The 26,438-nt window shown below is 57.0% G+C and overlaps 1 protein-coding gene across 2 annotated transcripts in view; it reads right to left on the bottom strand.

Annotated features, from left to right (window-relative positions):
* LOC130536354 (thyroid hormone receptor alpha-B) overlaps nucleotides 1-26,438 on the bottom strand; it is a 48,264-nt gene that overhangs the window by 9,244 nt on the left and 12,582 nt on the right. The window contains exons 2-9 of one of the 2 annotated variants that reach the window (XM_057052236.1): nucleotides 21,875-21,953; nucleotides 9,433-9,774; nucleotides 6,308-6,369; nucleotides 4,746-4,846; nucleotides 4,512-4,659; nucleotides 4,122-4,327; nucleotides 657-803; nucleotides 25-283 (exon numbers count right to left, since the gene is read on the bottom strand). In XM_057052236.1, the coding sequence (XP_056908216.1) occupies nucleotides 25-283; nucleotides 657-803; nucleotides 4,122-4,327; nucleotides 4,512-4,659; nucleotides 4,746-4,846; nucleotides 6,308-6,369; nucleotides 9,433-9,488 (979 nt within the window). In that variant the 5' untranslated portion in view covers nucleotides 9,489-9,774; nucleotides 21,875-21,953. The remainder of the gene's footprint in view (nucleotides 1-24; nucleotides 284-656; nucleotides 804-4,121; nucleotides 4,328-4,511; nucleotides 4,660-4,745; nucleotides 4,847-6,307; nucleotides 6,370-9,432; nucleotides 9,775-21,874; nucleotides 21,954-26,438) is intronic. The other variant, XM_057052245.1, reaches the window with a different exon arrangement.

The following is a 26,438-nucleotide window of genomic DNA, read 5'->3' as shown; positions in this document are numbered from 1 at the left end:
CCACCTGGCCGATCGCCACCTCACCTGAGCTCATTAGCAGCACGGCCTGCAGCAGCGCCACCTCCGCGTCGTCCAGGTTGAACTGCGCCAGGCTCTTGCCCAAATCAAAGATGGCGTCCGACACCACCCCCAGCCCGCCGTTCTTCAGCTGCTCCCGCTTGACGGCCATCTCCCCGCTCAGCGTCAGCGTCTCGCTCTCCGGGTCGTAGCGCATGGCGGCGCGCAGCGACATGATCTCCATGCAGCAGCCCTTCAGCAGGATGATCTGGTCCTCGCAGGGCAGCTGAGGGAGAGGTTGGGAAAAGTGGGAAAATCCCGCTGTCATCACCGGGTGAGGAGAAGACCCTGCGTTCAATATCGCTCCTCTCCGAGGTGGAGAGGACGAGGCTGTGCCTCCCTCATTTCCATGGATATTAAATATTTGATTTAATCCACGGGCTGTTGCTCCGAATTAAATCCCACCCTGGTGCAAACTCGTTCCCCACTGCTGGGCAGATTATTAGCGCTCGTTAGCCCGATGTTGCAAATGTGCTACTGGGGTAACGATAACGCAATTTTACATGATCAAACACTTCCCGATTATCTGCCTCGCTGCCTGGAATATTAAAGCGGTTTCTGCGGCGTTCCGGAGCGGAGCGGAGCGGAGCAGCACTCACCTCTGAGAACATGGGCAGTTTTTTGGCAAAGTCGACGACGCGGGTGATGGCAGGAGTGATGATCTTGGTGAACTCGCTGAAGGCCTCCAGGTCCACCTTGTCCCCGTCTGACGTGGGCGCCACCGGAGACTGGCCGATCTTGTCCGGCTGCGCGGCGGAACAGAAGCGGGCGACACGTGAGGACACATAAAACCCCCCCCCCGACATTACAGACGACGAAAGGAACAGGATTTAATCCGGTTCCGAGCTGTCCGCACGGTCTAGCAGAACTCAAATCTGGGGTTTAAAAGGTTTCTGGGCTCCGGACGGAACACTTGAACAGGACGGGCCTCGTTCCAAACCGTGGCTGTCTCCGGTTTCCACGGCGACGCTGCAAACATCAGCGCCGGAGCTGCGTGACCGCCGCCAATTAGCCTCATCCCGACCCTAACGATCCGTCTCAACATTCACAGCTGACAAAAGGTTTGGGGGTGAATCGGAGTTCAGGAGGGCCCGTTTTTCCACAAAATTGGAAAAGATCGGATCGGTCGGGAGGCGTTGCGTCGACACACACGGCGCGGAGGAGGAGATCCCCACAATAAAGAGACTCAGTTCTTAGCTTCAGGTGATTACGCACTAATGAAAACACGATTACGAATATTATTCTCCTGTTCTGCCTCTAAATCCCACTAAATCCCCCTCGGGAGAACTTCAATTTTAATAAGGAATTTCATCTCAATCCCCACAGTGTTTCCCAGTCTCCCCAGCTGGCCGGAGGATGAGCGCGGAGTCGGTCCGATTCAGCCGCCGCTGCAGAAGCTCGTTTATGAACATCTGGATGGCAGCGGGGTGGAAGATCTCTGCCCAGGACGTTTTATAAGCTGCGCTGAAGGAACAGCCCATGGAGGGGGAGGGGGGACGGGGGGGGTGTCCCAAGACAAGCGCAGGATGAAGATTTTGGAGGCGAGCCCGCGGCGGCCGCTGTGAATCCACAACCTCCGAGTTCACATGAGAAAAAAGCTGCGGCCTCATCAGTGATGTGCCCAGAATCGACTCTGGACCTTTGATGGGACGGATTAGAGCGGCGGAGTCCGACCCTCCGCACCACGAGACCCTGTAATCCGGCTGCTGGGTGAAAGGGGCGGGGCTTGCTTGCGCGGGGGCCGGCCTTCGCTTCCTGTGATAAAGCGCCGTGATTTTAAAAGTGACCAATAGGAGCAGAGCGCGTTTTGCTCTGACAAAGGTGTGAGATCATCCCTGGTCAGGCTGGGATCGCCTCGCGGCTGCTGCGTGTTCGCGGCTCCAAAGCTGCGGAGCGCCAACGGAACGCCTCGGAAAACCACATGTTCCCTGTGCAACCAGGAATCCAGGCGGCGCAGCTGTTTATCGCAGCCCCCGTGACACAGGAATACGAGATCTGGGCAGTCTGAACGGCTGCCAGCAGGTTTTCTGCTTCACTCGGCCTGGAAAACAACATTAAAATCCCGGAGCGTAAAATTCCGCCTGACCTTTGTGAGCAGGACTCAGGAACCAGTCAGAGCTACACACACAACCCTTGATGGATGAAGCAAATGTGTTCCACACGCACACGCGGGAATCTTTGTTTTAGCCCCTGAAAACGGCAGAGCAGACTTTCCCAAGGATGTTTCGGCAAACGCTGAGTAGTTCAGGGTTGGAATAAACGGGATTACCCCACAGAATCGCCCGGCGACGGAGTCTAACGCCGCCCCGGCGAGGAGGAGCTGGTCCCCCATCGAATGTGTTATTTTAATGTCTTACAGGTTCACTTTTCAATCGCCTCTTTAAATTTGGGAACGGCTGTCACCGTTCCGACCCCGATTTCCCAAATCATTAACTCAGCCACTTCTCAGCGGGTCTATTTGCAGTGGGCGGCGGGATACAGGGCCGCGGTCTCTGTGGCTGCAGCCGTCCTCGCGGGACCGAGAGGCTCGTCCCGTTGGGCTCGTTCCAATGTTCAGGCTTCGGCGGCTTCAGCCTCCGGAGCGCCGTTAGCGAGGAGAGCCTGTGTCAAACGGGAGCGTTTATCCCTTCAGATGAAGCCGACTTCCACAGACACCACTCAGCTAATTGGGCTATTTAATAGGTTATAGCTCGCAACGCTCCAGAGACCTGTTTCCCACCCTTTCCCAGCCCGATTTCCATTTAAATGTGATGGGAATCCTCTGAAACGTTGCCATGTGCACGGGGGACAGGGGGGAATCTATGGGGATACAGATGCACGCGAGAAGGTTTCTTGGATCTGGTGGGGGCAGCTGGAGGAGGTTCTGGGAATATCAGGAGGTATCAGGCCAGAAATCAATGCAGGATGTCCCCGGGGGGGCGAAAAAAATCAATCCGGTCTTCATCCAATCCCATAATCGGCTAAAGTCACGGAGATTGGTTTGGATTTAACCACTTCAGTTCACTTTTCATTTTCCTGCATCGATCCCCACCGGGTTCTGCCACACTCGCCTATTTTATTTATATTTACACAAACTCAGCAGCATTCCAGAGCGGTTTTCCTGTTTTTGGGAATACCGTGTGGACAATTATCAGAAGAAAATCGAATCTGGGCCTGAGACAAAAGAGGGAAGAACTTCAAAGAGTTGGAATATATTCCATCTGCACGCTACATTATCCCCATATGGCCCCCTTTTCCATCGCACCCCTTGTTGCCTAGCAACTCCCTCCACAACACTCGCACAAACACGTTGAATCCCCCCACACACACACTTCCCACAATGTAACACCCACCTTTGCCACCCCCCCCCCCCTTCCTAAAGCCCCCTGATTAGGTCATTCGCTCCGGTCCACCGGTGCCGTCAAAACATTAATCGGGCGATTAAAAGTGTGTAAACGACGCAGATAATTCCAAAGGGGGGGCCGGCCCGGCCGGCCCGGAGCAGCGGTCCCGGATAAATCTGAGCGGCAGGAAAACAGATCTGCGCCCTGCTCAGAGAGTCGGAGCAGACTCTGAGGAACGGCGAGAGGGGAAACAATTAAACGGAGACGGGAAGGAGATTAAAGGCAAAATAAAAGAGAGAGGTGACGGGAATTAAGTCTAGATAGGGAAGAGCCCGGAGGATTAGGATGAATAAACCTGCCAACTGCAGGCGAGCGCAGCGGAATGAAGACAGGAGCAGAAACCGGGAATACAAAGCCAGTACAGTCGGAACGTGAGGAAAAAAAAGATCAACTTAAACTTCATCCTTCCTGATTCCAGAGCGAGTTTAATCCGCATTGTCCCGCCGTTGCTCCCCGATGGAGTTCAAAGGTGCAGATACAGAGATTATAGCGGCGCCGCCAAACAACCCATCATGGAAAACTGGGAATTCAGTCCATAGAGCACAACTGTTCCCTTTTTTCCCCCCAAAGTTCTTCCCAGTTAGCAACATTTATCAGACGCTAGCTTAACCCGCCGCGTTTACCTCAGACATTCCGAGGAACGCTGACGGAAAACGGAGCCGCGTTCAGCCGGGATCTTACCAGGAATTTGCGCTTCTGTTTCCAGTGGGCGCCCTGAGCGTTGGTGTGTCGGTGGGCCTCGGTCACCGACTGGATCAGCTCCCACTCGTCCCCGGTCGGCTCCGGACGGTTCTGGAGCGTCTTCACCATCTCCTCCTTCTTGCGACGCTCCCTGTTCTCCTCGATAAGGCGCCGTTTAGCCACCCGCTTCGATTCGTCCAGCACCACTGGGAGACGGCAGAGGAAAAGAAACCAGGGTGACCCTGAACGCACCGGCGGGGCCTTTAAACGCATCGTTTAACAGCTCTTAAAAGGAGCCGAACGACGAGCCGTTTTAATCCCGAAACGTGGAGATTCCCGAGCAGAGGTGCTTTGATAATGTGCGCTAAGGAAGCTGGGAGCGGCACTCACGGTCCATGGCCATGCCCACTGCCGTGCACTTCTTGAAGCGGCACAGCTGACACTGGTTGCGGGTGATCTTGTCGATGATGCAGCAGCCATCGTACTTACAGGAGTAGGAAGGGTGGAGGTTCTTCTGGATGGTCCTGCGGAAGAAACCCTGGACACGGACGGGAGGAATTTAGGAGGCGTCGTCTCACCAACACGCCCGGCCCGTCGGGCTCGTGGTCGCGCGTGCACGCTCACCTTGCAGCCCTCGCAGGTAATGCAGCGGTAATGGTAACCGGTGGCCTTGTCGCCACACACCACACATGGCTCATCCTTTTCGAGGTAGCTGGGTATGTACCCTGGGAGAGAGGGAGGGGGGGGGGCGTTACAAACATGGGACGGCTTTCCACGATCGGCACAACCGTCACTCAAAAGGGGGTGGAAGGCTGCGGGGGAATTTGGGGGCGCTGATGTGGTTTCACCACCCTGACAAAGGGAGTGGGCGGAGCCTGGAACCCCACAGCATGCAAATGTGGAGGTGTCAGCTCGCTGCACACACACACACACACACACACACACACACACGTACTGAGGGAAAACAGCCAACGGCTGTGTGTGTGTGTGTGTGTGTGTGTGTGTTTGTGTGTGTGTGTGCAGCGAGCTGTGACTGGCAGTGTCAGTTGGGCTCTGCCTTTTGGCTCCATTACAGGAGGAAGGTGACGACAAGAAAAAGGATGGTGGGAAAGAGAGAAGGGGGGGGGCAGAGGGGGGGTTTGACTGGGTTGATTTTCATAAAAACACTCTGGTGTTGGGGGGGGGGGGGGGGCAAGAAAAGGGGATGAAAACTGGAGGAAGTGGACGCTCATGGAGGAAAAGTGTCAGGTCCGGCGTGCCGAGGAAGCAAAGAGCAGCGGCTCAAGCTCGGAAATCAATACTGCTGCGGCTCCCGCAGGCTCCGCCCCCTCCTCCCCCCCGCCGCCGCCATCCCGCCAATACCTCCAACACACACAAGACAAATATTATGTCTTGGCGCTTTTTCGGATTTTTTTCTAAAACAAACCAGGTCGGCGCCGGCGTGGCCGTGACAAGGTCACCGGTGAAATCCGATGAGGTGGATCCCGTAAATGTCCCGATGTCACAATATCTGTCAATCCCGGCAACACGAGACGACCTCCCCCAAAGGTCAAACGAGGGATTATTTATGTTTCCAGGGGGGCTCGGCCTCCGTTTCACTGCGTTTGGGAAAACTGGGTCAACTGAGTCATGTGACGGGCGGGTCGGAACGCTGGTGTCCTGATCCGCAGGTGAGGACACGCCCTTCCGGAGAGGGACGGAGACGTCCGGGTCCTGGTTCCCAGGAGGCCGCTCGTATCCACGCGGAGCACCAGATTCCGTCGGCGTTCCGGAATCCCCGTTCCGCTGGCGTCTTTAAACTCGGAGGATTCCGAGCCGTCACTTACGAGCCGATAAGGAAGCAGACGGAGCAGAAGAATTTATTTCTCCCTGTCAAACCCCTGGATGGGTTTTTTTTTCCTCTCTCGCTCCGTCTCCGGAGCTGACAAACTGCAATCGCAACGTTCACAAAGCGGCGATGAATAATGCAGCGGCCGTCAGGAATCACCACGGCGACGCCAACGGCCGCACTCTCTCTCCTGCAGCAGGAGCGACTGGGCGTCAGCCAAGGAAAATCAGACCCGGGTGTGTTTGGGATGCAAATCTTGACAAAACACGGTTAGCGAGGCGTGACCATCGGAACGATTCATCCACAGGAGTGTGTGTGTGTGTGTGTGTGTGTGTGTGTGTGTGTGGGCTGTACTCACCAGTCATACTCTTCATCGAACATTGGCTGTTCTTCCTCTTCCTTTTTGGGCCATTGAGCCACCTGAGAGGGACAGAAAATAGGGAACGTTATTCCCAATCCCATCTGGAACTGTTCTGCTCCTGGCTGGGTTCCCAGGCCCGAAAGCACAAACTTTAACACGCGTTTTGAGCTGAGGGGCCTCCGAATTTGGACTTCTAAAGGCCAGAGGGCGCGAACGCCTCAGCCGGCTCCGACCCATCGGAGGCTGGCGTCCGAGACTGTTGGAGTGGAGCCGATCCGACTCCCGGCGGCTTCATTTGACCCCCGATGGTGTCCGACGCGGATCTCCGACCCACAGTTGTGAAGCCGATGGCGGCGCAGTTGTATCATGTGTGTGAGCAGTGAGAAACACCTGCAGGCGCTGACACATGTGAAAGGCATGTGAAGCACAGATGGGAGCTGGCTGCTCCGGGGGGGAATTATGAAAGGGGGGGGGATTATGAAAGGGGGGGGGGGCAGAAAATCATCTGAAGGGAGAGCAAAGGAGGGAGGTTCTCCTGTGTTCTGGACGGGTCTGGAGTCCCAGGAGTGGAGCGCAGACGGCCTGGAGAACCTCCAGGTCTGCTCCTGGACCCAGCAGCTCCGGGGGGGGGGGGGCAGGTCCAGCTCATCAGAGTGAGCGGACCGGCTCTCAGCGCTTTAAACCTTTAGACTAGAGCTGGACCACAGCTTGGACAGGATGAAAGAAAAACGCTTTCCCTCAACAACAGGTTGCTCAGATGCTGCAGGTCGGCTTTTATCTCCCCGCCTGAGCTCGGAGAGGAAAGTCAAACAACGACACCCCCCCCAGAAGCTCCACGGCAACTAAGGCCACGCTCAAACTAAAGTCCCCGTCGCCCCCGGCAACCTGAACCGACCTCGCACAGACGTCCGGGCTGCACATTCCCGTACGTCTCAATGCAAACACAAAGAGCAAGCGGAAGCCGAGCAGATCCGGAGCACTTACAGCGGCGACCGGATCAAACGGCGAGGGCGAAAAATATGCATCGGCGACGAGCCGCAGGCGGATCCGACGTGCTGCTGCACAGCCTTTGTGTGCGCCGACGTCTCCGCCGCGCGTGCTATCTTTAGCCTGTGGACCCAAGCTAGCGCCTCCCTCCGACCACACTGGGACTGGCTCTGCTGGTAGAACGAGCCAGCACCTTCTGACGGGTGCACGTGTGACGCGCAGGTGATTGTGAGGAACATACCTGAGATCCTGCGTTGTTGCGTAACCGCTGACGGAAAAGGTCAAGAGAAAACCCACACGGACGGTTTGGACCGTAAACACACGCTAAACATCAAAGCAGCAGTCAGGAAATACAGGAAGTCGTCCTAAACAGGGCTGGACGGGAAGCTTTTCCGCGCTACAGTCAGCCATGTCCTCGACGACCAGCAGCCCCCCCCCCCGGACAACAATCGAGCATCCGGTCACCATGGAGACAAGCGGCGCTACAGTCACATCGCAGGGCAACAGGGCAAATTTAACGTTTGAATCAAAGCAGACGGTCCTGCAGTGGTGAACCGACACCGAATTCCCCCGTCAGCGGCGGCTCGGAGGTCACCCGCACGTAGAGACGCCGTAACCATGGCGCCACTTCAAAGGCTTGAACACAAGCGGCAGGAGGGAGAGACCGGGCTGCGGCGGAATCTGCCCCCGCTTAGTGCAGGTGTAGCAAAACACGCGGAGATTCACCGAACACTCGCGCACAAGTGGAGGCGAAGGGTGACATCCATCACCACGCCAACTGTCCCGCCCCCCCCCCCCCCCACCCCCCCGCAGCAGAGCGGAGCCATTAATCTCCTGACAGGTGCCCGTGTTAGCTGGAAAATCCATCCAGGCTCCGCCAGATCGACCGCCTTAACGCCAGCTTGTAATGTGGGACACGGAGAACCCGGCGCTACATTGCAACAGGGTTGTTGCCATGGAAGCGCACGGAGGGCGCCAGAAATCCCGTGGATGAAACGTACAGCGGCTCACACCGGACCACGTGATGTTTACGGCCCGCGTCTAGTGTTGCCTTCATGCGCCGCTCATATTCCCTTACCCCCCCTTCCCCGCTCTGGACGCTGTAAATTTCCCCTGTGAGAAAAAAACTCTGGCTGGAATTTATATTTATCAGAGGTATTTGAGTCGGCACCCCAGAATAAACGTGTTTCCACCTGAATACCCACAGAGAGGCAGTTTCACAGGATGTTCTCGAACGCAGCGCATTTGTCAACATTAGCCGCCAAGCTATTATGAATTCTTCACTGGCCTTCGCTCCGGCTGTTTGTGCTTTGCTGGGCTAAAAGGCGGCTTAGATCCCATCCTTCCTGTTGGGCCCTGACCCAGTTCTCTGTTCGGACCGGGCCGCACAACAGCACCGACCCCTTTTAAAAAATGGAGTCCTTTAGCAGCACCAACGGGCAGGCTACAGAAAGAGAATTAGTGTCAGATTTATCACTGCGTTTGATCAACGTCACGGTTACGTGAAAGTGTGTCAGGCTGGTTGGCCTGTGTCAAATAAGGAACTCCCTCTAGAGTAAACACAAAGGTATAGATAACCGACCCAGGTGCATGCTGGGAGGACACAGCAGACAGGTGAACAAAGGCCGTATCCTGCTGTGGAAGCCACGTATCTTCACTGAATCTCTCCTCAACGCCGTTAGCATGGACGTTAGCATCATTGCGCTACGGCATAAAGTGTCAAGGTTCAGGGATTAAAAAAGGCCCCAAGAACCAGCAGGTCTGGTGGAAGACGTGCATCTCCTGTGTTTTGGAGCGACGACACGCCACATCGGGTTAGTTGAGACCTCAGACGGCGGCGACTACTGTCCGACTGTCGGCCGCAGCTTCAACAACAACTTCACATTGTGTTCTAAGACGACGCTCAGAGGAGCTCCCCCCCCGGCTCCATTCCACTAATATTATGTTTTCATTAATGAGAAGGGGCCCAAACAGCGCCGCGTTTGTTTGCGTTCAGACCGGTCTGACCGGCTGCTCCTCGCCAGCTGAAGCGGGAGGAGCGTCGGGGGCGTGAGGAGCTGCTGTGAGAACCAGCCAGGCTGAAGGGAGGAGCCAGCTGTACAGTCAAGTGGACAACCACCCCCCCCCAGACTCACCGTTTCTCTTCTCCCTCTGATGGGTTAGGGTCCTGCTCCTTGGGAACGTGTTCCATTCACCTTAATTCCATCCAGCAGCCAATCATGAGAGACTGAGGCAAGCCCCACCCTCGGATGCACACTGGTCATTCGCTGGTCGGGAGGGGTCGGTCAGTGGAACATGACAGAGCCCCGTCCCAGAGGGGGGAGGGCCTCTGAGCGAAGGTGGAGGTAGAGGGTGTGGGTGGGGTGGGGGGGGAGTCAACCCCCTGTGAGGTTGGTGCGGTTTGAACGGGGTGGGGTGGGGGTGGGGGGGTCTCAGTGGTCGGTCTCGGGAGGGCAGAGGATGGCGAGAATTCCAGCCTGGAAGAAAAGAAAAGAAAACGGATTACAACACAGGCGTAGCAGCTAGCGTAGCAGCTAGCGTTAGCCGCGGACTTTACAGATGGCACCAGGTCAGGCAACCTGGGGGGGGCAGAGGGCAACATGTCTAAATCTCCTGCCGCTGTTGCTCACTGACAAGTGGCCAGATGACAAGCGCGAGGAGTCCACGAGTCCCTGTCCGATAGGCCCCGCCCCCTCCTCTTCCCTGTTCAATAATCCCAGGCAATAATCCAGGATTCCAGCATAAGAGCTTCAGATGGTGACCAGGGGAGAGGCTAATTTACCCGAAGAATCGCTGAAAACGAGGTGAAAATACCCCCCCCAACACCGAGGGGACACGGGCTGGATCTCTGAGGGGTACAGCTCTGGGACCGCGCCACGTGACGGGGAAAATGACGGAGAAGCCACGAAAGAGTTCCATCACGTGTGCGGGACTCAGGTTTGGCCTTGAACGCACCACGGTATCAGAGCGGCGGCCACGTATACGTGCACGTTTCCTCACGCAAAAGAGCGGCGTGAAGATCTAATTTAGCTTGTCAGAGGGAAAACAAACATTCAAGAAGCTGCGCTGAGAACACACACACACACACACACCACACACACACACACACACATTAATGCCTTTGTTGTGAGACAGCTTTCATATTTTAATTGGACCTACAAACACTTTCCTAGCGGCCCGGCAGCGCGAGTCACCACGCGAGATGCTTCTTTTCTTCTCAAGCGAGCGCCGCCGCCGCCTGGAGAAGCTCCCGATTAATTAAGGTCGACCCGCTTGTGTTCCGACCCGCTTGTGTTCTCCGCTGCCGGGCCGCAGAACTCCACGTTCCTCTGTTCTCCTCAAAAGGTGAAGGAACGAAGCGCCGGGGGAATTCTTCGGAGGAGGTCGGACCAGCGCTAAATATGCCAAACGGTACGTGCAGAACCCCCCTGGCGGTTCTGCACGGATGCAGGTGAAGCTGCAGCACCGGATCAGAGCCGATACAACAAGGTCCAGGCCTCCAGCTCCTGAGGAGAACCTCATTAGACCTCTCCCTCAGGTGGCCCGAGCAGTTAGCGCTTTAGCAACAGAGCGCAGCAGCGCGGAGGAGGGTGTGAGTGCAGAGATCGTGTTCTCAGGGGGGGGTCATTATTATCCCGGGATTATTAACGGATGCTAACGGAGCCGCGGGGATCCGCAGCGCCCACCTCTGCCGACGGATCCTGAACGTGGGGCCGGTGAGCCGGGCCGTGTCCTGGTCTGACTCCGCTCCACGTGCGACGTGTGGATACTGTACATTTCTGTCAACAAGCACGGGGCAAAGAGCGTCTCCACCCCTCACCGGGCCTTATCTGCCCCTTCTGAACGATTTTCCTTGTTTGTTCTGGGTTCAGTTCCCTCAGCTGTTGCTAAACGCTGGCTGCGACCCGAAAAGCCCATTTCAATAACGACTTTGAAACGATTTATCAAGGAAAACTCCCGGGAAGCCCGGAGCTCCGCGCCAACGCGGCTTTTTTCCTCCCCTCATTAGCATCCTGCTGAAATCGCTCCGGCTACAACAGCACGGGCCAACGGCGCCCCCACGGGCCCGGCCCACGAGGTCCCGCCGGCGAGGAGCACAGATGGGAAAACCGAACATCTAATTCCCGTCTCATCCGATTGGAAAACGGAGCCAAAGAGGAGGAAACGGAGCCGCTAGAAGCAGACGTGAGCCCTCCCGCACCAACCCGGTCGGCACCAACCCGGTCGGATTTTCTCTGAACCGAAGAGCAGGAATGAAACCTGGAAGCGGATGCGCCACATTTACCCATAAGCCCCCTGGGTCCCGGTGTGCAGGCGCCGGGGGGCAAATCGGCAGGTAAGTGCGTGACCTTTAGCTTGACCTTTACATTCACGCATTCTTTATTCTCTGCCGGGGCGACATCGGCAGCTGCTGCCTCGCCATGGCAACCGGCCCGGGCGCGCGGGCTGGCATGAGTGGCACCGCCATATGCGGCGGTCACGCCAAGATGGCTGACGTCAGTGAGGCTCCTGACAGGACTGGATTTTCAAAATAAAAGCATCTCATCCATCTGAAGGTGGCGTTCTTCTTTTCACGTTTGAAAACCCCTTCGAAATATGCGACGGCCCACATCTATTTCCGTGAATTGGCAACTTTATACAAATGATAATTTATGAAATAATTGATAAAATAATCAATAATAAATCAATACAAAACATAAAATCAACTAGGAGTTGTTAAAGGGCTTATTGAGGATTAAATAATCTGCTCTTTTCACTGAGCTCATGTCACACTGTACACCAGCGCACGTCTTTAATCACACACACACACACACACACACACACACACACACACACACACACACACACACACACACACACACATGTCACCCCCCCACCCAACTCCTCATGTTTCCATTCATCTTCATGTCTCTGTCACCTCCGTAATGAGCAATAAAACACGGGCAGAACACACACAGACACACACACACGTGCACGCTCGCTCACAAAAGAAACAGCGCGGTCATTTCTAACATGTACCCCCCCCCCCCCCCCCCCTTCTTACCCAGGGGTGTAATGAAGCCTGGTGAGGCCCCTGAACCCCACCAAGCCAGAGTTACACCCTCCCCCACCCCAATGGAGTCATCTCCTGACTGCACACAGCAAAATCTATGAAAGAGGAGAAGGGCGCATGTGTGTGTGTGTGTGTGTGTGTGTGTGGTGTGTGTGTGTGTGTAGGTGTGTGTGAAAGAGAGAGGGGGGGGGGGCGTCGAGTTGTTGTTGGCAGACATTCTGGGGGTGCCGAGGTCCAGCTGTGTGGTCCTGGACCTGACCTGGTCCCAGCCGCCTTCACGTAAGCGAGAATAAATCACACACACACACACACACACACACACACACACACACACACACACACACACAGCAACACTAATTCGGCTGTTCCTGACTACAGTTAAGCAGGAGAACAGCGGCGATGGTGCAGCTCCCACCGAATCAGCTGTTTCCATGAAAGCGAAGCCCGACTGTTGTTCCTCGGATAAAACGGGATGATGGAAGACAGACGGAGAGAAATGGAAACCCGCTGCAGGACAGATGGACCCGTTTTATTGGTTCTGGCTCCAGCGTTTCGCTCTCGGTCAAGTGAAGACGCAGGAAGGTTGGGTTTTTTTCATGACACGTGACAGTGACGAGGACCAGCGCACCGCCTATCGACGAGGTTCAACCGGGCTTTACAGGGAAAAAAAACCTCCGTCTGGGAATTTCACTCGATTCCATCCCAGTTTTGAAGAAACCGTCTGAAGGTCGGGATCCGCGGGGCCTCGGCAGCGACTAAACTGTTTTTCTAACCCGACAGTCGCAACCTTTTGGGTTTTTTTTGTTCATTCAATCACGGCAGGCTGAAAAATCTGGCGAGAACTCCGGCGTGCTCGTTTCCCTAATTGAGCGAGCAGCCACGGGCCTCCGGAGAGGAAATTAAACCAAACACGAGCGGGGGAGGAGCAGAGGGCACGGCGAGCTGTCGGCGGCTCGTCACCGACGCCTCGCCGCTGCGCTTTCCTGCCTCGGCTGGACGGAATCTGCGTAATGATGGTGTGGGATGAGCTGAGAGTGGGCCGGCGTGGCGGCCGGAAAACCGCCCGGCTGCGTCTCAACGTATAATAAAGCGGCTTTAAAAAGGCCCCCCCCCCAAAAAAAAGAGTCAAATAAACTTTAGACTCGGGCCTGAACTGCTGTAACCTCCAGCGGGTCGTTTCTGTGGGCGGGTTTCGCACTCGCGTCTGCCTTTGAGCCTCAGTGACGAGCCAGGTCGGGTTAATTACTGCAGCGGTCACAAACCTGGTTGCCTAGTAACGGAAAACATTGAAGGGTGACGGCAATCGGGAGAGCAACAGTTAGCATCCAGCTAATAATGTTAAACCCGCCCTCCGACCCCTGAGGAGGAGGAAGATCCTGTTAGACCAGCTAACGGCCTTCCCGGAATGCGGATGACGGCCAAAGTCGCTCCGAGCATGCGCGCAGTCAGGTGGAGGGAAGACACGCCCACGCATGGATGCGTGCACACAGAAAGGTCAGGGAGGTTCACTGAGCTCAAGTTCACCGGTTAAGGCCACTAAGCAATCAAACGCGGGCAACGAGCGCGTCCTTCCTCCCTCGCGGCGGGGACGGCGAGCTGCGTTAATCTGGCCCGTGACCCCTGCGCGCTTCCCGCCGCTGGCGGCCCGGGATCAAAGACAGCGGCGAGTCGGCAGAGCGAGGAAGAAGAGGAGCCGATATAGAATATCTGCATAACTGACCTGCCAGCCCATAGATCTCCATACAGTCCCGTTGCAGCGTATAGGCACAAACACGGCGCCACGGAATGTCGTCAGTCGGGATTAGCGCGCATAAATCTGCCCCCCCCCTCCAAATCTGCCCTGCTAATGATGCAGGAGGTTGAAGTTGAGCATGTGATCAATAACAATTGTGATTAACAGGAGTTATAAATACATGCTGACTGAAACAAGATGCACCACAGGCTCCGCCCCTCCAAACAGACCCCACCCCCCTCAGTGGGTGGTTGTGGTGGTGGTGGTGGTGGTGGGGGGGGGGGGGGGGGGCAGCAACCGCAGAGCTAAATTTGGACCTGCGGTGGAAAAGCAGCTGAAGAATTTTTATTTGCAGAGCAATTTCCCCCAACCTCTCAGAGGATGTGCAGGGGGGGAGACGGAACCCTGTAATAACACATTTACCGGTTCTGACCCGGGTGTCGTCAGACGGGTCGCCGACTCAATGCAAACGGTCCAGGGTGAGCCAGTGCCTGCAGGCACGCGGCTCAGAAAGGTCCAGCTTCCAGTTCAGCTATTGGCTCCAATCCCGAGCGTTTCACCGTGACGAGCAGGTGGAGAAGTTCTGGTGTTTACAGAGGCGTCGGGTTTCAGCCGCCCCGACCGCACAGACGTGAGAATGTTCTGAGGAGCCCAGACAAAGGACTTGTGTTTATCGTGCGCACTCTGCCCGGGGCCGAGTCAACATTTGCCACCCTGAGCAGGATGTTTGACTTTAAACGGTAGGAAGATGGCGCTCTGGGGGCGGTTCCGCCGGGCCAGAACTCAACAGAAACAGAAGCCGGCGGAGCAGCGAGGAGACGGCGAAGATGACATCGGTGGGGAATGTGCGCTAGCTGCCTGAGCGTGAGAGACCCAGAAGAGCCGGGGATTCTGGGTCATCCAGTCATGTGATCAGCTCCGGGTATGTGTACACAGCAGGAGCGTGAGGAGGGATAGGGGTCCTTTCAGGTGACTCCGCCCCCCCCGTGACCTTCAGTCTGCTCCTCTGGTAGCATCCGTGCTCAGGATTTTAGCCGAATTAAAGGTGTTAGTTTGTGAGAAAAGACGCCGTTCTCCTACAGCAAACAGGGAATCATCCAACACACAACCCCCCCCCCCTCCCGGCGGATCATGAGTAAGACTTCAGTTGATCCTTGGGTTTTATCCAAGCTCCCGACGGTCCCAGAAACAAAGAGCGCATTGTGGTTTTTTTTAGGACTGCATGCTAAGTAAGTAGAGCAGGATGCACGTCGACATTAGCCCAAACGTCTTCCTTGACCTTCTCCTCGTCCTTTCAGAGCCTTTTTAGAGGATCCAGCCCCCACTTACTGTCTGGCAACCTCCAGCGCTCCGATTAGTGATGAAATATCCGTGCACAGGAATCACAAGCGCTCCGTGAGTCACGGTTCGGGGGCCTTAAAGGCGCGATTACGCTGCAGCCGGCCCTCGAACGGCAGCTCTCAAAGACAAAACAGGGAGCCCGAACCCAAACACCAGACCTGCACCAGCTGCCTGCAACACAAGCGAGCTCCTCATTAGGAGAGCAGCCTCCCGGGCCAGCAGAGCTCCCATCAGCCGAGTCTCCGGATCATCAATACAGGAACCGACTTTCCCGGCTTTCCCGGCCGGGAAATCCACCGTTTCCCCGCCAAGACCTGCTGGTCCTCCATCCCGGGCGGGAACCTTCTTCCTTTTTGTCGTCTGTAAACCTTCCCAGATGTCTCCGTGCTCGAGGAAATTGCGCAACGCGGCTGGATCCTCGGGAACGTCCAGCTAAAAGCAGCGGCGTCCCACTTTAACCTCGAACTGCTTGGTCTCCCTGGACAGATTGATGGGCTCATTAGAGCCGCCGTTAGCCGGCGTTAGCTCAGAGCTGACCTCCACACGGAGGTCGGAGGAACGGATCGTCCGGCTTCATCTCTGGTTCCTGCAGAACTTCGGATTTGAAATCTGCCTGATCATCAAACCTGTGATTGGTTTGGAATTACAGGAGGCGCAGGAATGGGAACAATCGGGCGATCCGGCGTTTTATTGATCGAACGAGAGGCGGCGAAGGTCGTACCCGAGTCGGCTTCCGCCACAGAGAGGAATTAAAGCGCTTAAATGGTTGAAAACTGGGATCAGGTTCAGCTTCCAGGGACATTTTTATCTGATGTCAGACTCTTGCATTTGGCTGAAGGTTTCGGTTCTTCGGGGAACGAGACGTTAAAGACGGTGGAGGGGTCGATGTTGGGGTCCCAACGTTGAAATTCCCGTCTGCTGCTGGTTCAGACGTCAGAAGCTGGATTCATCACGGCCGGCTGAATTCATTACGGGGGCCGTTGCCGCCGGCAACCGCGGCAACTACTTTCACTTAATTCTCTCCTTTATTAAAATTCCCTCCGCGTAACAGGTGGGAGCGACAACGAGAGCCGAGCCCGGAGCGGCAACGCGCAGAACAACGCGGGGATTTGACAGGAAGTGGGAGCGGCCGGCGCCAACCGTCCGCACCGGGGGACGGATTCACGCCGGGTTCACGCGCGTCAACCCAGAAGATAAGAGGCGGGGCAAGCGGCGCCGCTGCAGACAAAACTGCAGAAGAAGAAGAAGAAGATTCGGGCCCAAGCGCGGTGAGTCATAATCGGGCCCCCCGGGCCTCCCGGTGACCAAACAGGCGGTCTAAAGACATAACCTACATAGCTGACTGCGTCTGCCTCGTCTGTCAGGCTAAAAAAAACCACCCAGCCGGTGCACCATCACGCGAGGTAGCGCTAGGCTGGCTGCTCGCCGCCGCCTGCTCACGGAGGCGGACACGCACGGCCAGCGTCAGACGGGAGACATTTAAATAACACGGCACCTCAGGGGACCGGGAAAGAGGATGGAAGGCGTTCCGCAGCCCCTCCCTCAGCTCAGAGGAACCCGTGTGTGGGTGTCCCCTAGCTAACCTCCAAACGCTGCGGCTAATCGCGTCGCAGGATGTGTAATTACCTCTGTCGCCAGCCCAAACCCCCGGGTGGCGCTTATTAAATACCCGGCCGAGCGTCCGGGGGGAAACGGACACATGTCACCGTTACGACCACGTTTAATTAACTCCGCTGGAACTGTGACAGCCGCGGCTGCTCAGGTCTGCTCAGGCCGCCACGCGGGGCCGCCGCCCGCGGCGTAATTAGCAGCAGCTCCTCGGCGCCGTCTTATCTGCTCCTAAATTTGACCTGATGGCTCCACTATCAGTGGCGATGAAGCCCAGCGTTAACATCAGCGCTGGGAACGGCGAGGACGGCGGGGGGACAGTCGCCCCCCCCCCCCGACCTCGACCACGTCTTGCCCCTGCGCGGCCCCTGACCTCGCGGCGCCGTTCTCAACTGTCACATACCGACGCATCTCCGTGACGGCGCGGAAAGACGCCCTAATCGCTCGCATACATTCCACGCATGCATGTGCGCACAGAGCCGTGACACACGAGCGTGACGCCATACGTGCACGGGCGTGTCTGATCGGCGATCTCACGGCTCAGGCGCTCCAGGTTCTTCGGCCTTAGAGGACAAGAACGTGTCCAGGCGGCGTTGGGGGGGGGGGCAGAAAACGATGATGGGATCAGATTAAATTGCTCCTTTGATGCCGTAACTGCTCCCATTTTTACGTCCCTTAATTCCATCAGCACCTCGTTACTGAGGACCAAACGCACCTGATTAGCATGATGCTCCGCATTTATGGAAAAGACGGACCTCCACCGACACTCCCGTGTCACTGTTTTTACTCGGCGGGGGGGGAAATAAAGATTCTTCCCTGATCAGGACGCGGTTCTGCCGCTAACGTGCCGGAGCTGCTCCCTCCCGTTCTGGCATTTCTTGCCTATTTCATCATGTTTTACACTCATGAGCTGCAGATGCAGATCCCCCCCCCCGAAACACACACACACACACACACACACACACAGACAAAATGTTTGATCAGGATGCCAGAAAAGTTTTACGCAACAGAATACCTGGCAGCCAATCAGAAGCCTCCATTCTGATCCTCTTTTATTGGAAATTGTGTGTGTGGAATAAAGAGCTGCATTAATTTCTGCGCGTGTGTGTGTGTGTGTGTGTGTGTGTGTCCAAAGACCAACTCCCTCGCTCCTCTTCTTTTACTCTCTGAAGAGACGCCATTGTGGAGCTGATCTCAGATCTGTAATTACATCGGGGTGTTTATGTCTCCGGTGACGCTGCTAAACGCGCTGAATTAAACATCCAGAGCGGCGAAGGTCGCGCTCAGGCACTAAACAGCTCCCTCCGCTCTTTGTTCGCCGCCCTCGCTGCAGCAACACATGCTCCCGACCGCAGCTTCCTGCTCGGAGCCCATTGGTCGGCAGCGGAACACACCTCCGACACGCCCACCAGGAAACCCTGGCTGAGGCTCCTTCTGCCCTCCTGCCCTCCTGCCTGGGCAATTAGACATCTGAATCCGTGTTACGCCACTATGACACACACACACACACACACACACACACACACACACACACACACACACACACGCTGGATCAGGTCCTGGCTGTGTGATCTCCATGTCAGTCACAATGACGATCAAGATGAAGAGGATGATGATGATGGCACAACCGGTACTCCAGTCGGAGCACTTCTTTCCGTCCTTGAGATCAGATCTCTCGCAGCTCTGTTGCCAGGTAACCAGACTAATCCTCCCCCAGGTCTGCATCGCGAGGTGGAGGCGTGGAGTCGCAGCGGCGAGGTCGCGAGGGTCCAAACGGCCCGGTTCCTGCGGCCGCGGCGTTAGCCTGCTAGCAGCTGGAACTGCCGAATCACTGCCGGGATGAAGGTCGGGCGCAGAGATCGCTAGGCTCCGCCCACCTCTGCACGCTGACGGGAATCGAACCCATCACGGCAGTTTGTGCCCCATCTCACAAGTTGCCTGAAAACAGCAATAAAGGCAACCAGGAAGGAGGGAAACGAGGGGGGGCAGGAACTCTGTGTGTGTGTGTGTGTGTGTGTGTGTGTGTGTGTGTGTGTGTGTGTGTGTGTGTGTGTGTGTGTGTGTGAGCTCATTAGCTGTTCAAACAGACGGTGGTCCACACTAATGAGGTGGGCGGGGCCAATAATCCAGATCATTAGCTTTGAGGTGATGTGTTTGTGTTATATATTCTATAGTCTGCGTGTGTGGGCGGAGCCTGTGCTGAACGGGCCATTAACTTCCTGCAGTCCGATCCGCTCCTCTTCGGTTCTTCTCCTTCCACCGGTTCCGAGTCGACATGTGGGAGCGGAGCCCAAACTGTTCCTCATGGACACCAGCCCCACCTCCCGCTGGGCTCCACCTGAAGCTGCCGCGTCCCCGGGATTTACGAGCTGGTTAACGGGACGACGGCCAGGCCGGCGTTTCTGCCCGTGTGTGGTCGTTTTAGCCGCCGCCGCGTCCCGGATCAAAGCGCGGAATCAGACGCGGGGCGTCCACCTTGGAAGAGATCCCTCCGCCTCAAAGGCAGGCGTGCACGTGCACGTTCGGAACCAGCGGAGAGGTCGGCCGGAGGTGGTCAGCTGCTTTTTTCATTAGTTTTCCCATAAAACGCTGAAGGCCTTTAAAGCGGGATCAATTATCCGTCCTGAACCGCTGACATCAAACTCGCGCACGTGTTTGTCATATGCGGCGGAGCGCACGCCGCCATCGCTAAGTGGGTCTGCGACTTAAGACGGTTCTGGAAGCTTTTTCCACCTGGCTGCAGGTAAACGTGTGGTCGGCAGGGAATTCTGGGTAACGTGATCCGCGCTAACGTCCAGCTGTTAGCTGGAGCCCAAAGAGCACAATAGAGGATTTAAACCAACCCCCCCCACCCCCCCCAAGCAGATTATTCCCTTCACTCAAGCATGAAACGAGTTACTTTCAGGAACGCAGACGAATCACGGAATCATGGAATTCAGGCGGATCTGCGGAGTGAGCCCCGAATCAGGCGCGCTAGCAAGCGGCACCGGCTCCGTGAGGGAGGCAGGAACCGCGGAACATGCGAGCGCAGCCGCAACGCGGCTTCTCTCCGGACCGTCTTCGGCTGAGGGTGCAGGGAGGACGCAGCCGAGTTCTCCTGCTATCAGGTTCCTGGCAGGCTAATGGGCCACAGCTGCCGGAGGCCTCTGGAATTGTGATTAAACCCACACGCTGTTCCGACACTCCGCAGAACGCTAATGCTAAAGATGACAAATCTCCAACGTGCACTTGAAGATGAAAGCAAAAACATTCCCACAATGGTCCATAAGCTGAGCAGCTCCAGGGACCAGAGTCAGGGCTCCAGGGACCAGAGTCAGGGCTCCAGGGACCAGAGTCACGGCTCCAGGGACCAGAGTCGGGGTTCTATGGACCAGAGTCACGGCTCCAGGGACCAGAGTCAGGGCTCCAGGGACCAGAGTCGGGGCTCCAGGGACCAGAGTCGGGGCTCCAGGGACCAGAGTCAGGGTTCTATGGACCAGAGTCACGGCTCTATGGACCAGAGTCAGGGCTCCAGGGACCAGAGTCACGGCTCCAGGGACCAGAGTCACGGCTCCAGGGACCAGAGTCAGGGCTCCAGGGACCAGAGTCAGGGCTCCAGAGACCAGAGTCACAGCTCAGGGACCAGAGTCACAGCTCCAGGGACCAGAGTCAGGGCTCCAGGGACCAGAGTCAGGGCTCTAGGGACCAGAGTCACAGCTCAGGGACCAGAGTCAGGGCTCTAGGGACCAGAGTCACAGCTCCAGGGACCAGAGTCAGGGCTCCAGGGACCAGAGTCACGGCTCCAGGGACCAGAGTCAGGGCTCCAGGGACCAGAGTCAGGGCTCTAGGGACCAGAGTCACGGCTCCAGGGACCAGAGTCAGGGCTCCAGGGACCAGAGTCAGGGCTCCAGAGACCAGAGTCACAGCTCCAGGGACCAGAGTCACAGCTCCAGGGACCAGAGTCACAGCTCCAGGGACCAGAGTCAGGGCTCTATGGACCAGAGTCAGGGCTCTATGGACCAGAGTCAGGGCTCTATGGACCAGAGTCAGGGCTCCAGGGACCAGAGTCAGGGCTCCAGGGACCAGAGTCACGGCTCTATGGACCAGAGTCAGGGCTCCAGGGACCAGAGTCAGGGCTCTATGGACCAGAGTCAGGGCTCCAGGGACCAGAGTCACGGCTCCAGGGACCAGAGTCACAGCTCCAGGGACCAGAGTCAGGGCTCCAGGGACCAGAGTCAGGGCTCCAGGGACCAGAGTCACGGCTCTATGGACCAGAGTCAGGGCTCCAGGGACCAGAGTCACGGCTCTATGGACCAGAGTCAGGCTCCAGGGACCAGAGTCACGGCTCTATGGACCAGAGTCAGGGCTCCAGGGACCAGAGTCACGGCCCAGGACGTCCACCCGTGGTTGCTGACTGACACCGGTTCCCCACCGGTCCGCTGTTAAGACCTTTTCTTGCATCTGTCCAAACGGCGCCGCTCCGTCCATCTGACTCGGCCTAAGCTGCTGTGCATGATCCCCCTCTGCCGCCTCCCTAATGCTGCCGGGAGTTAGAGCCGGATTAAAGCACAATTATGCGCTTCCCTAGTCTCCAGCTGTGCCAGCGGGGGGAGGGGGGGCGGCACAACTGGACCAGCGGGAGGTGCCGATGTTCTGCTGAGTCAGGGGAAAAGCCACAAACGCCGGCCGCTCACCTGAACGCGACATCGGTCGTGCTCGGATTCAGTCACGATGACGCGCAGCCAAGCGGGTGAACGCAGCGCAGATAGCGCGCAAGCTAGCACCATGTGACCAATCAAGATAGCGTAAAGGCCCTCAGATAAAGCGTGGGAGCAGACACGGGGACGGGCAGAGCTGAACCTACCGGGCAGATCACGCGTGTCTGTGTGTGGTTAGCGGTCCCCCCGGGCCTCCTGCGCCCTACGCTCTGTCCGACCTCCACCCTGGAAGAGACGAAAAGAACACTCGCATGAAACGGGCGTCGTTCCCGATGGTATAAGATAGCGCTAAAAGCTAAAGTATCAGTGGAAGAATGTGAGCTTCAAAGTCAAGTCTTTTCTTTTCTGCCAACCCCTCCGAGCTACGCTAACGCCGCCGCCGCGACAGGCTCTCCGCCGTCCCGGTGGCATGAATAGCTGTCTTTGTTCCAGTTAAAACTGCCCTCCGTAATTAGCTGCAGGGCTTTTCCTTCACAGACCTGCGCGGGCACAGGAGAGGGGCAACCAGATGCTCAGGGGGCAGGAAGAACAATGAGGAATTCCTGAGCGGAAAAGCAGCCGAGTAGCTCGTCAAGGCAGGAAGTCCACTTTTCCCACTTCTAAAACTTGTTTTTTTTTTACCAGCCCAGCACGACAGCAGCGCTAACGCTGGAGGTGCGACACCAATTACACGTCATTTATCTGGACGATGGAGTTCGATAAAGGGGCAATAAAGGGGCAGACACAAGTCACGCGCGCTGAGAGTCCAACACACACGGCTGCAGCGTTGATGCTAGCGCTGCATTTATAGCACCAGCAATGAGAAAGCATGTTAGCTTGCTGCTAACGCGGATGCTAACAGGTGAAAGGATGCAGCGAGGCAGGAAACCCAGAGTTTATGTTGATGAACTGAAGAATTCTGGAGAGTCACACAGTGATTATTGTCACGACCAGACAGGTTCACCCCCCCGCGGGCCCCCCCTGGAGGCCCAGTATGCTGGGGGGGGGGGGTTAACAGTCAGATGTTGTCTGGCTGCTGCAGCTGTCAGGAGGACAGCCAAGATCATCTCAACCAGAGGGTCGGAGCCCTGTGGGGAGGGGCCCCGGCCGACGCCACCAACCCCATCCCGCTGTTGTTGGGGTGGGGGGGGGTTGCTCTGGAGAGGAGGCCAACAATGGACGCAGGAGGACGCACAGCTGGACCCAGAGACAGTGGTGTCAATCACAAGAGGGGCCGTCGGCAGGACATTCCGGGCTCCGTGGACGCCATCTGACTGAGACAGGTGTAGGAGGGGAGGGTGGGGGGGCAACACTGGAGGAACTGTGCTGATTTGTTGTCTCACTTCAGAGGAAAAGCAGAGAAAAGGTCACTCATCATTCCTGGTCGTTCCGAATGTCTCCGAAACAGAGACGGAGCTTCAGGGAGACTCCGGAATCCTGAAATCTGGTTCATGCCCGTCTGATGACTTCCATTTAGCCGTTTAGACACGCTCGAGGTTGCTCCCACATGGGCTTCCTGTTGGGGTGGGACGGTGTCCCCTCAATCCGCTGGGAGGTTTTCATAATCAAAATGTCCTGGGTGTCCACGGAGCCGGGACGGCCCCGCAGCCACGCTGGCCTCGGATCAGAACAGGAGCGATCACTCTGGGCCTCAATGCGATTAGCGTCCACCGCTAATCTAGTGCCTGTTGGTTCCCACTTAGAGGAAGTGACACGTTTGAGTCAGAGGATTAGTCCACCCCTGCTCGTGGGGCGGGGGGGGGGATCAGAGGGCCCCTGCTAGGGTTGACCCGAAGAGAGGGAGGAAAACAAAGGGAAATGGGAGAAAGAGAGAGGCGATGAGTGGATCCTTGCTCCGGCACGTCATTAGCATTAGCCACCGCAACGGGGGACACGAAGACAGAGGGGTTAACGGGACGGGGGGGGGGCTGGGCCCAGCCCCCCCCACGATGAGGGGTGGAACAGGCCACCCTCAGGGGGCGAGCTGCCGGTGTTTGGAAGGCAAACACGCACACGTGCACACAAAGCGCGTAGACTTCATGACTTTGACCTCTGAAATATGATCACAATACAGCGTCTCAGCCCCCCCCCCCCCACACACACACACACACACACACACACACACACACACACCACACACACACACACAGAACTTAGCAACTGCTCATTAAATCTGTGTTTTTGGAAACCAAAGACTTCAAAGTTGGCGGCTGAGCTCATCCTCGCGACCGGCCCGGCCGAGCGCTCCAGAACCTCCCGCAGACGTCACATGTGGCCGCAGATGTGTTATTTACGGCTCTGGATCCGTCTCCGGGACCATCTGCCAGCAGTTAGCCGCCCGCTCCGCTTTTGTTTCCCAATGAAAGCGCACAGATGGGGGGGGGGGGGGGGGGGGCTGACCGAGCGGGACAGAACCGGGACCGGTACCCCGCTGAAGCTGCAGAACCCTCCGCTCTGGGACAGGTTCCACACGTGTTGACCCCCCCCCCCCCCCATCACCTATAGATGAGCGCCACCCTGCTGCGGTTTGGCTCCGGGATAAATAGTTTAATTTAAGCTGGGTCACAAAAGCCAAGTTCTGCGGCAGGAATGAAACCCGCCGTTGTCTCGACTTGCCTTCAGCTCTTCAGACTCAACACACGAAGCTCCTCCGCCCAGACCCCCCCCCCCCCCCACACACACACACACACCCACACCCCCAGCAGAGACAAACACGCCGTGAACAAAAGCAGCCACACACGGGGATCTACACGGATCTATTACTGACCCGTCACGGCGTTCCTCACTGAAGACCCTCCTTCTCACCTGGGTGTCTGAGACCCGTCTGAACCCCCCCGCCAATCCCCCCCCACCACAGGAAGTGACGTCAGCAATCGCTCCTTCAGAGAAGAAGAAGCAGCTCAGGAGACCAGGGAAACGAGGCGAAGATGGTTCCTGGACTAATGAGCAGCAGGTGTCTCGGAGAGGAGTCAGTCAGGGCTGAGCTCAACACCCCCCCCCCCCCCACACACACACACACCTTCGCCCCCACCTCACTGAATCAGTGCGATGGACAGATATGGTACCATGGAGACAGAACCAGAGAGCAGAAGAGGTCACGTAAAGGTAGGGGGGGGGGGGGGGTCATGCTCAGATGCTTTAAGGCCTCAGCGAGACAACATCTGCACAACTCATCCCCCCCCCCCCACACACACACACCACACACACACACACGCCCCCTCCGGCTTTAATTCATTTCGGGATGCAGAGGAAGAGAGACGATAACGAGGAGACCGAATCCAATCGGCTGTTACGTAAAACCACAAACAAACGCGTCTCAGAACTTTGGAGATTTCAGAAAAACGTGTGCTGGAATCTGTAACACGATCCGACGCCGGCGGAGCCCCTCCCTCACCCACACACACACACACACACACACACACGCACACACGCACACACACGCACACACACGCACCCACACGCACACACACGCACACACGTGCTCGCCTCGCTCACCTTACCCTCCCCTCCACTTCTCAGTATTCTCTACCTTCTTCTCTCCTTCCCCTCATTATTGCAGCGTGACCGGAGCGCCTGCTTCACTCTGCTGCACGCACGAGTCGTGCACGCGCTGCCGCCGCGCGCGCTGGCAGTTGGTCAACACGGGAAGTTGTTTTTGCGGCCACGTGCTTCCTGGTTCGTTTTCTAAAGTTATTTAAGTTTCTGAGCTCAAGCAACAGAATGAAAAAAGACCATTAACGCTCAGTGGGAGGGGCCAACTGGTTTAAAAGGTCATCAGCTGGTTGGTTGATGGACTGGTTTAATGGACGAATGCGAGAGAGCAGGGGGGTCTCAGGGGAGGGGGGTCACGGCTACAGATCTGATGATCTGACGCGCCCTCGCCCACGACACGGAAACGGACAAAAGGGAGCAGAACGTTGCGCCAACGCTCGCCAACGTGTGGGGTGACAACTGCAGCCCGAAGGGGCCCGGGGCTCCACAGCAGCAGCAGCAGCAGCCTGCAGTTGATTTAAGACGTCTGAACACGAGCCAAATTCCTCTGGGGGGGTGGGGAGGGAGGGGTTATGGGGGTGGGGGGGGGTGGGGGGGGCAGCACTGAAAACAGTTATAAATATTAACCCAGGAATGCAGCTGAAAACACAGCGGCAGGAAAGGTGGAAGGCAGTAAATAAGAGTGTGAAGGCAGACATGAGGGTGTTATTGTGAAACTGGGGGATGCTGGGTAAGTGTGTGTGTGTGTGTGTGTGTGTGTGTGTGTGTGTGTGAGGGCGCTGCTCTTGTTCGGTTTGCCTGAGCCGACCGGAGCTGCCGATGCACCGCCGATCGGTTTGTTTCATTAACCCTTAATCGCCGGCGGCGTTGCATCCAGGAAGCCCCCACAGCCGACTGTTCCCTCCGGGAGGAAGGACGAAGGCTGCCCCTGACCTCCAGGCTGCCCCTGACCTCCAGGCTGCCCCTGACCCCCAGGCTGCCGCTGACCCTCAGGCTGCAGCTGACCTCCAGGCTGCCCCTGACCTCCAGGCTGCTGCTGACCCCCAGGCTGCTGCTGACCCCCAGGCTGCCCCTGACCCCCAGGCTGCTGCTAACCTCCAGGCTGCCCCTGACCTCCAGGCTGCTGCTGACCCCCAGGCTGCTGCTGACCCCCAGGCTGCCCCTGACCTCCAGGCTGCTGCTGACCCCCAGGCTGCAGTTGACCTCCAGGCTGCCCCTGACCTCCAGGCTGCCACTGAC

The sequence above is a fragment of the Takifugu flavidus genome, chromosome 1 (genome assembly GCF_003711565.1).
Source record: "Takifugu flavidus isolate HTHZ2018 chromosome 1, ASM371156v2, whole genome shotgun sequence".
NCBI lineage: Eukaryota > Metazoa > Chordata > Actinopteri > Tetraodontiformes > Tetraodontidae > Takifugu > Takifugu flavidus.
The sequence above is the reverse complement of the archived record's forward strand: the minus strand, read 5'-3'. Positions and strand labels throughout refer to the sequence as shown.